The 10265-nt window shown below is 50.4% G+C and overlaps 1 protein-coding gene across 7 annotated transcripts; it reads left to right on the forward strand.

The window, feature by feature from the left end:
* The first annotated feature begins 20 nt into the window (after window positions 1-20).
* Window positions 21-8563, forward strand: ARL16 (ADP ribosylation factor like GTPase 16). 7 transcript variants are annotated; one of them, XM_027517953.1, is made up of 5 exons: window positions 160-268; window positions 437-495; window positions 947-1060; window positions 1635-1750; window positions 8217-8563. In XM_027517953.1, the coding sequence occupies exons 1-5, from the start codon at window positions 208-210 to the stop codon at window positions 8497-8499; spliced, it is 633 nt and encodes a 210-aa protein (XP_027373754.1). In that variant the 5' UTR covers window positions 160-207; the 3' UTR covers window positions 8500-8563. The 7 variants fall into 7 exon arrangements, with proteins under 7 accessions (XP_027373761.1, XP_027373759.1, XP_027373754.1 ...); XM_027517957.1 differs by lacking the exon at window positions 8217-8563 and adding an exon at window positions 1910-6216 and having other exon boundaries at window positions 1635-1765; XM_027517959.1 differs by lacking the exon at window positions 8217-8563 and adding an exon at window positions 1910-6216.
* The last annotated feature ends 1702 nt before the right edge of the window (window positions 8564-10265 follow it).

The following is a 10265-nucleotide window of genomic DNA, read 5'->3' on the forward strand; positions in this document are numbered from 1 at the left end:
GTCGCCGGCCAGCCCGCAAGCCGTGGGGAGGCGGGTCTTTCCGCTCGCCCCAGACGCTGGGCGCCGATTAGACCGCGCCTACTGAGACGGCTAGAGTCGGGAGCCAATGAGCTGCCCGGCGGCGGAGTCTATCTGATGAGAGCGGAGCTGAGGGTGGGCCTTGCGTGGCTCTCGGAGCTAAGGCTGTCGAGTGGAGCGGGAAGCGGGATGTGTCTCCTCCTGGGGGCCACGGGCGTGGGGAAGTCGCTGTTGGTGAAACGCCTGCAGACTATCCTTCCGTGCCGGGCGGGGGGTGGAGGGGGTCCGGAGGGGCGTGGGGATCCGAGGGGCGCTGGTGGCGAGCGGGGCGGGGTGCGTCGGGGGCGCTCGGGCTGGGGGCGGGGTCCGGCCGGCGAGCCCTCCTTGGCCCCACTCAGAGTCCTTGACTTCCTGGCACAGTTGAGTTCCCGGGATGGGAAGGGCGACCTGGGCGATCCGCCCCCGACGCGGCCCACGGTAGGCGTCCTGCAGGTTTAGGAGAAGTGGGTCCCCTTGAGATTAGCAGAGCTTTGGGTTCCTTTAATTGGAAGCAGGGGTCTGACTGGTGGGTGTGTTCAAGACACCTTTCCGGAGGTGGTGGGTGTCACCGCGGGGAGCGTGGCTCCGCCGGGACAGAGTCGCAGGGCATCCGGAGCCGCCTGCCCCTCACCACTGGTCAGATTGAGTTTGCTTCTCCCCGCACAGGGCGAATCCCTTTGGTGGGTGTCACAGCCAGCCCTGTGGGTCCTGCACCCCGGGGAGCATCTTTAGACCTCCTCCCTTGTGGGTTCTGCCTTAGAGCCTAAACACTTGAGAAGACCTATGTTAGTGGTTAGGTCGCAGTGTAAAGGGCTGGGCACATTGCTCTCCAGGAGTTGCCAGTGGGAAAGCGCTTGTGGTGGTCTCTACATCCCGGTTTTTTCCACAGGTGGGTACCAATTTAACGGACATTGTGGCTCAAAAAAAGATCACCATCCGGGAGCTGGGGGGCTGCATGGGCCCCATCTGGTCCAGTTACTATGGAAACTGTCATTCTCTCCTGGTAGGTCCTAGTCTTTTGCCCTTCCTTTGGGGAAGAAAGTCCCCATTTCAGTGTTGTCTAGTCCCCAGTTTCACTTTCTGTGTGAGATAGAATTTGGGTTCCCAGGCAGCTATGCTAGTCAAGGAAACATGGCCCAGGCCAGAATTGCTTCCCTCTGGGACTCCAGCTGCTCCCTAATGCTGCTGCTCCCAGGCAAAGGTGAAAGCTCACCAAAGGGTTGCTGAAGACAGTATTTCTTCTCTGCAGATAACTGTGTCATCCACTCACTGTCTTATTGTTCTGGGTGTGTTTGTGTGTTTTATGTTTTAATTATGTATGCCCTGGTTCATCCCATCCTGGCAAGATCTATGCCCCAAATTCTGGGACACCTCCTTTTAAAAGTAATGGCTACACGAGTAGAGCGACTTCCGTGTAGGTGGAAACAACACTGGTGATTCTTGCATAGCTCGCTCCCCTCTGCTTTTCCTGAAGCCTTCCTTGCTCTTCCTGAGCCAGGCTTGTGATGTGAATAGAGATTTGGCAAGGATGGTATTTCATCCCAGGGGGGCCCTAATCTCCATTCACTTCTTTCCAGTTCATGGTGGATGCCTCTAACCCCACCCAGCTCTCGGCATCCTGTGTGCAGCTCCTGGGTCTCCTGTCGGCAGAAGAACTCGCAAAAGCATCAGTTCTGATTCTCTTCAATAAAATGTACGTGTCTGTGAGGTGAGCGGGAGTGCAGGTGTGCCCCCGGGCGGAGCTCCTGTAGAGGGTAACCAGGAAGGTGGCCCACTGGGGGGTGGGAGGGCCCAGTGATGGCTAGGGTGGGCTTCTGGCAGCCCACTCTGATGTGTGCTGCTTTCACTCCAGCGACCTGCCCTGTTACATGACCATAGAAGAGATGAAGTCGTTAATCAGGCTCCCGGACCTCATGGCTTGCGCCAAGCAGAATATCACCACCTTAGAAATCAGTGCCTGGAAAGGCACTGGCTTGTCAGACGTGCTGCGCTGGCTCCAGGACACCCACAGAACCAATGGTTGACTGCAGGGTGGAGAAGCATGGCCGGCCTGCTCTGTGGCAACAAGGCAGAGGCGGTACTGCTTGGCCATCGGCCATCTGTTGCTTTTATAAAAGCAGGCTAAGCCCTGGAAGACGGGGTTCTGTGCTGAGTTGCAGTGATGGATAAACTGAGTCACCCAGGTTACAGAAACTCCTGATGTCTGCCCTCTGGCTCCAGGGTTGGGAGAGGAAGACAGGCCTGCCAGGTGGCTTGTGTCCCGTACCATCCTGGGATGGTTTTAGGGGAATTGTTCCCCTCTCCCCAGGAGATCTGCTCTCTCAACTGTGATAAAAGCTCAAACCTGTAAAGTTTCTGGTACCCTAACGGTGGGATACCCCACAGACAGCGTCAGGTACATGAGTCAGTGTGGTAGGGAAAACCAGGCTTTGGGTTAGAAACAGTTAACATTTACTACTCAGAGGTGCCTCAGTGGTCAGGGATCCCACAGGTAGGCCAGGGTAGAGAGAGGCTCTGATGGGGTATGGGAGGTGCTGGTGAGCTCATGGCCAGGCCCTCAGGCCACAGTTCCCCCATGGCCTGCTGTGTTCTCAGCTAAGAGAGCTTGCAGAAAACACCTACATCTATTGCTGGTGCATTTGTGTCCTAGGGCCCCTGTAATGAACCACCATAAATGGTGGCTTGTAGCAACATAAACTTAACAGTCATAGGACTGGAAGCCAGAAGTCTGAAATTGAGGTATCAGCAGGGGTGATCCTTTTGCAGACTCCAAGGGAGAATCCATTCCTTGCTGTGGTTGCTGCATGGTGTCCTTGGCTTGTGGCTTGCAGGACTTGAATCCCTGACTCTTGTCTTTTTTTGGTTTTTATTATTTATTTTTTTGGTTGTGCTGGGTCTTTGTTGCTGCTTGAGGGCTTTCTCTAGTTGCAGAGAGCTGGGGCTAAGAGTAGCGCATGGGCTTGTTGCAGTGGGTTCTCTTGTTGCGGGCTTCCCTCGTGGCTTAGACGGTAAAGAATCGCCTGTAATGCAGGAGACTCGGGTTCAATCCCTGAATTGGGAAGATCCCCTGGAGAAGGGAATGGCAACCCACTCCAGTATTCTTGCCTGGAGAATTCCATGGACAGAGGAGCCTGGGAGCTACAGTCCATCGGGTCCAAAGAGTTGGATACGACTGAGTGACTAGCCCGGGGTCTAGGGTACAGGCTTCTAGGGCGTAGTTGTTGCACTCAGGCTTGGTTGCTCCACGGCACGTGGCATCTTCCCAGACCAGGGATTGAATCCATGTTCCCCACATAGGCAGGCAGAGTCTTACCCACTGTACCACCAGGGACATTCTCTGCCTCTGTCTTCACATGATCTTTTCTTCTTATGAGGACGTGACAGTGACAAAGAATCAGACTGCCAATGCAGGAATTGCAAGAGACACAGGTTTGATCCCTGGGTCAGGACAATCCCCTGGAGTAGGAAATGGCAACCCACTCCAGTATTGTTGCCTGGAAAAGTCTATGGACAGAGGAGCCTGGCAGGCTACAGCCCATGGGGTCGCAAAGAGTCGACATAACTGAGCAGCTGAGCACAAACAAGGGCCCACCTTAATCCAGATTGAGTTCAACTCAAAACCCACAATCACATGTACAAAGATTGTTTTTCCAAATCAGGTCCTCTTTGTAGGTTCTGGGGGTTACAACTTGGGCATACCTTTGGGGCTGCTATTAAACCTGCTGCAGTCTGGTAAGAAATCCTCTGCTTCTGAGTGTGGTTGTGAGTTTCCTACAATACCTTCCTCTGTCTCAGCTGGTGGTCTAGCTCACTGGGCTCCAAGGGCCTTTGGAAGGCCTGCATGGCCCCCTTTAGCCTTGTGGGACCCAGGGCCCCAATACCCTGAGGTTTCCCTAGGGCCAGAACAGTTCACACTGGCCTGCCTGGGCCACCCCTGTGGTTGTGCTTTGGCCTCACCCACTCTGATCCCAGGGCCAGATGTCCAGGCCCAGAGGGGCCAGGCAGGGGGCTCAGTACACACTCCAGGAGAGTGGGCTGAGGGGTCTGGGCTTCAAGTTGACCTACATCCTCAGCCTGCTTCTGTTTCCCCAGTTGTTCTGAGAAACAGCTCTCAGATGGAGTAAACACGCTCTGTGAAGGGGCCCTGGGGTTGGGCAAGCCATCCTGAAGAATCTTAAAGACAGCCTTCCCGAAACCTGGAGAGAATAGCTGGTTTTTGGAGGGAGCCGCTGGCTGGCTGGGTCAGTCTAAGGCCGTAGGAGAGTGCTTTGCAGTGTTTGTAACACCTGAACATGGGCGCGGCAGAAGTTTGGAGCCCTGGTGGGGACCATTCTGTGACTGTGACCCAGGAAGGCACGCTAGCTGCCCAGAACCCATCTTCCCATCTGGGATGGAGCAAGGTTCTGAGCTGTTCTGCTGTCTGGAACCTGAGAATCTGGTGAGGGGCTGGTCGTTCTCCCTGGAGAATATGCCACCTGTGCACACTCCCCACTCGCCCAGATTGCAGGGTGAGCTTCTGAATGCTGCGGTCCCACTAGGCCCCAACACACCTCCCAAGGTTGGCCATCGGAGGAGCCCGTCCATTCTGTGTTCTCCCCACTCTGCTTTCCCAGAGTCACCTACAGAGCTCGTCGACGCAATGGACCCTGGACCCCCAGAGCCTGAGGATGCCACAGGGCTCCCTGAAGTCAGTACTGAGTTCTTAAAAGTGCTGATGCTGCCCTCAGGTGTCCTTATTCCTAGACTGGCTGGGAGGGTGGGTGGGCAAGTGGGCAAGAGTCCCCCAGGTGTCAGCCAAGGACCATAGCAAAGACTGCCCCCTCCTGGCCCCCACGCTAAGAGCAGGCCTGGAACACTAGTGCCATCCCCAAATATTTTTTGTATACATCATACTCGTATGAAACATAAGTATATAACAGTATGTTTAAGATAATTCAGTTGCCCACCTGTGAAAAATGAGTAAAATATTTTTTAAATATCAGTAAAGTTAGACAATTTAATGAATCGTGACTTTCATTCACAAAGTGATAGTTTTTAATATTCAGGAGTAAACTGTCAAGAAATGTATAAGACATAGATGAAGCAGACCACAAACTAGCAGCAAGAAACAGAAAAGATTTATATACACAGTGGTTCTTAACTGGGACAGTCTGGCCACCAGTGGATACTCTGGAAATATTCTGGATGGTATAGCTGGGGGTGGGGGCTGTGATCCAGCACCTATGTGTATCTATTAATACAAACAGAGAGACCAGGAGAAAGAGAGAATGACATTTATTTTCAGGAACGAGCTCATGTCGTTGTGGAGGCTGGCAAGTCCACAATCGGCAGGACTGGGCAGCGGGCTGGTGAAGCAGGTTGATGGGATGTTTATAGTCTGAAGGCCATGGGCTGGCAAAGCCTTCTTTGTGCGGGTGAGGTCAGTCTCTTCTGTTATTAAGGTCTTAACTGAAGTCCACCTGTATTATGGAAGGTAATCTGCTTTATGCATAGAGTCTACTGATGTTAATCTCATCTAAAAAACACCTTCACAGAAACATCTAGAATAATATCTGCCCATCGGTAGACATCACAGTGAGTTCCTTGGTCTGATGAAGTGATGGTCAGCTACCCAAACTAGTGCAAAATCCTCTGTTGTGATTCTTTCATAGTATTCTGAGCATTTGCATCTACCACCAGGGCGGCACAGCACCGCCCAGAGTTGGCATCTCTTCACGTCAGAACCCCTTGTAGCCCTGGGTTTCTGGCACCAGTCTGACGTGACCCTGTGCTCAGGGCCTGCCCACCAGTGCACCTGGCACATGAAGATCCATGGTCTCAGTGTCTCATGTTGGCAGACAGGACAATTGTTACTGGCATTTTGGACCTCAGAGGGTGCAAGAGGTCTACAGGCACCTCTGTGATGCTGAGTATTCCAGTTCTAGGCCACCACAATAAAGCAAGTATAATAAAGTCAGCCACACAAATATTTTAGTTCCCCAGCCCGTAAGTGTGAAATACTGTGAATATTGCCAAAATGTGACAGACATGAAGTGAGCAAATGCTTTTGGAAAAATGACACCTATAGACTTGCTTGATACAGTTATCACAAACCTTCAATTTGTTAAAAAGAAGTTATCTGTGAAGCATAATAAAATGAGGGCTGCCTGTTTATCTACATTCAGCCTATCTCAGTGTTGCTGCAGCGCCCATGTCCACAGATGTCATGGACCCAGGTAGTTATCTCACGGGAGCACATGGGGTATCTTTGTTCCGGTCACCTTCCAAACCTGGAAAGGGGTTCTTCTGATAGGCACTGACATGTCCTACTCAACACACCCCTCAAATGGTCATCATCGATTTCCATGGGACTGTGCCCCAAATGGACATCCTTAAAGAGGCCACTGCCCTCCTGCCTGACCCTACGGCCAGGCCATTGGCCACTACCCCAGTCAGTAAAAACTCAAACATAGGGGCTTCTACAGCTCAGTGCTTCATCACTGCTAGGAAAAATGCATGTAATTTAGCCCAAACAAGCTGGTCCTTTTTAACCTATTTCAATCAGTCTCCATTTGTTGGTCTTTACGTAGAAGCTTTCCAAACAAAATGCTGTCTATTCAACTTGGAACTGCCATTTACAAAGTGAACAGCTCTTTGTTGGCCAGTCGAGAGCAGTTTGTAGGGCACTGTCCAAGTGACTCCCAAGTAGAGTCCAGCACCTCCTCATGGTTCCAGGGTCTGCCCGGATGAAAAGGCTTCCTGCACCTCCTTGCTTTCTGCAGGCAGCTTGGTCTGGTGTAAGCCATTTCCACTTCCATGTCTATATGGAAACCTTCTGGGCGCTGCCACCGGCATTGAAGTGTTTCTCTGACATTGTCCGAGACATCACAGCTATTGGAGCTTAAGATCATTTTATATCCTTCAGTCACTGGGGCAGCTTCAGTTATTGTCAGGTGGCAAGGTGGTAAACCCTCCTCGAGCAGAAGTTCTCCCATCCAAAGTCCCAGCAGCTGCCGCTAGGGGGGTGCTCACAGGCTCTTACCCTCCACACAGGGCCACCATGGCACCCAACCTTCTACCCCACACTGGGTTCAGCCACCCTTCAGTTCACTCAGTCACGTCCGACTCTGTGACCCCATGGACTGCAGCACACCAGGCCTCCCTGTCCATCACCAACTCTCAGAGTTTACTCAAACTCATGTCCATTGAGTCAGTGATGCCATCCAACCATCTCATCCACTGTCGTCCCCTTCTCCCACCTTCAATCTTTCCCAGCATCAGGGTCTTTTTCAGCCACCCTTACTGGTTTCCATTTAGCATGTCCCGAACGGCAGTTATATGCCTTCTGTTTTTATAAGATGAGGTGCAAGACTGAACAACTGCCCTCAGAAGCCAATTGCAAGCCCAGGTTGCTACCTCTGCTCTTGACTGACAGCTAGGCTATAAATCGGATTCCCAAGACCGCCCTCCTCAGGTTCAACTAATATGCTAGAGTGGCTCACAGAACTCAGAGACAGTTTACTTACCAGATCACTGGTTATAAAAGAACATGACTCAGCCAGATGAAAAAGAGCCCTAGAACAAAGTATGGGGAAAGGGCAGAGTTCCCATGCGCCCTCCAGTGAACACTCCCCACGTTGCCATGTTTACCAACCTGAAAGTTCGCTAAATTCTGCCCTTTGTGTTTTATAATTGATTGAATCATTAATTCAACTTCCAGGCCCTCTCCCCTCCCTGGAGTTTGGGCAGTTGGAGGTAATGGACACTGAGAAGTTCTAACCCTCTAATCACGTTGGTTCTCTTGGTAGCCAGCCCCGATGTTTAGGTGGGGTCCAAAACCCAACTCATTCACCTAACAAGAGACATCTTTGTTGCTCTAATCAGAAAATTCCAAGGGTTTTAGGAGCTCTGTGCCAGAAATGAGGATGAAGACTAAATGTGTATTATACATAAATCACACCATCACAAGTCGATTCCAAATTGTTTTTCAGAAGAATGCTGGTCTCCCTATCCTTCAACTCTGTTCATTAACAGGCCAAACCAGGACTTTCTTGGTTAAGAGAACTAGAATAGAATGGGAAACTGTCCTCTGAAGACATAGTTAACTTGGCAAACCGATTAGCCTGCACCCTAGATGAGTCTACTAAGAAAGAAAAACATTAAAATCCTTAATATTTCAGTTCAACAGCTAAGAGTCCCCTAAGCAAAGTCCTCCCAGCCTTCATCATTATTTTAAGAAGCCAGGACATTGAAAGAAAGACTTCGAGAAACCAAAGCGCTCTGGACATCTTCAGTCACCCAATCCATCTTTCTAGTGTCCTCCCACTTCTCAGTGATGGGACTCCAGGAAATCAGTTTTTCCAAGTCTCCCTCTTAATTGGTTCAGAGAAACAACTCTCCAGACTGGGAATGAATTTTCTATACTGGAGCTACATTCTCAGTGCTCAACCCCAGTACTACTGAACAGTCCCTGCCTCAGAGCTCGATTCCCAATTGTGGAGGTCTCCAATAAACCTCAGCAAATCAAGAAAAAAAGATACTGAACCCACAACACTTAGTGCTCTTCCAACAGGAGTGAACAGATCGTGCCCTTACACCAGACTGGTGGTGATAAAGTGAGGGGCAGGTGGACACGCTGTTTACAGTGCTGGGCCTTAAGAAGCTGAACACCAGTGTGCAGGCTTCAGTGTTGCTTTCCCGAGTAATGAATTCTCAGCAGACACTGCCAGGCACTTATGCAGCATTATGTGGGAAGATATTGGATCCAGGGTTGGTGTCACATTCTGAAAATGCAATCCAGAAAAAGTGTCCACGCGGCTCCCTCCCAGACGCTCCAAATTGCCTGACAGACCATTTGAGGTTTGGCAAGTGGGTTTCACAGAGCTGCCCACCATCTCATGGGTATAATTCTTGGTATTGGCAGGGCTTCCCTGGTGACTCAGTGGTAAAGGACCCTGCCTATGCTGGAGACGCAGGTTCCATCCCTTGGTGGGGAAGATCCTCTGGAGAAGGAAATGGCAACCCATTCTAGTATTCTTGCCCAGGAAATCCCACGGACAGAGGAGCCTGGTGCGCTATAGCCCATGAGGTTGCAAAGAGTTGGACATGACTTAATGACCAAACAGCAACAATGATTTGCATGTTTTTTCATTGGACTGAAGCTTTTCCACCCAGCCAGGCCACTGCCTCCTCGGTGGCTCAGATACCATTGGAAAGGAACACTTTTTGAACTTCATAGCGACGGAGGAACCCACTTTATTGGTCAAGTGCTGTCTATACAAGTCTGTGTCATTTGGCCAGTTCTCATCAAAACCTCCTTAGGTCAGAGTACGTGCCAATGGGCACATAACCAGAAATTGTGCGGCCCAACAACCAGCACTTGATTCATCCACTAAAGTAACTTTAGACAGCCACAGAGACTTTGATCTCGTACTTAATGAATAAGGAGGCATTTGTCCAATAGCAACTACAACTACTACCACTTGGATAAACACCTTTGGAGAAGTAGAAACTCAATTACACAAGATGAGGGAACAAGCACGAATTTCACCTGACTCTCCTTGGCCCTTGGATTTTTCAGCTACCTTCAGGTCTAGGGTCATGGTTTAGAACCATCATACAAGCTAGTTGTCATATATTACTTTTGCATTCTGCTTTGCATAGTTTTGGGGTTTTGTTTCTGGTTTTTTTTTTTTTTTTCCCATGCTGCATAGCTTGCATGATCTTAGTTCCCCAACCAGGGATTGAACTTGGGCTCTTGGCAGGGAAAGTGCAAAGTACTAACCACTGAACCACCAGGAATTCCCTATTTTAAAACTTCGTACATGTTTCTGGTCAACCCCCTGCAGAAATGCACACTAAATACAATGACGTTGACTCAGTGCCTTGAGATGACTACTGATGCTTGTACTTTCTTTACAAGATATGATTTTAACAGGGAAAGTGGCTGAGAGTTTCTCCTTCTACTTTCCTTGTTACTCAAACGTGGCCTCACTCAGTGTCAATCACTATGCACTTTCTCTCTGATGTGGGACACGATGTCCAGGCAAGGTCCTGGCATTGAGGGACAAAATACAATTCCACTAAAACTGATCAGTGATGCTCTCAAGCAAAGACCGGATCAAAAGGGAGGAGGAAATGTGGAAATGAGCAAAGGAAAGCTCAATCAGAATGGAGTCGGGAAGCTCTCAAGGGAAGGCTCTCTCATGCATGCATCCCTCAGCACCACA

Source organism: Bos indicus x Bos taurus, chromosome 19, assembly GCF_003369695.1.
Source record: "Bos indicus x Bos taurus breed Angus x Brahman F1 hybrid chromosome 19, Bos_hybrid_MaternalHap_v2.0, whole genome shotgun sequence".
NCBI lineage: Eukaryota > Metazoa > Chordata > Mammalia > Artiodactyla > Bovidae > Bos > Bos indicus x Bos taurus.

Coding starts and splice junctions, on each gene's coding strand:
- ARL16 (XM_027517953.1), top strand. CDS start 208: ATGTGTCTCCTCCTGGGGGCCACGGGCGTGGGGAAGTCGCTGTTGGTG. Junction 269..436: donor GTTGGTGAAACGCCTGCAGA/CTATCCTTCCGT, acceptor ACTTCCTGGCAC/AGTTGAGTTCCCGGGATGGG. Junction 1,751..8,216: donor CTGATTCTCTTCAATAAAAT/GTACGTGTCTGT, acceptor TTAATATTTCAG/TTCAACAGCTAAGAGTCCCC.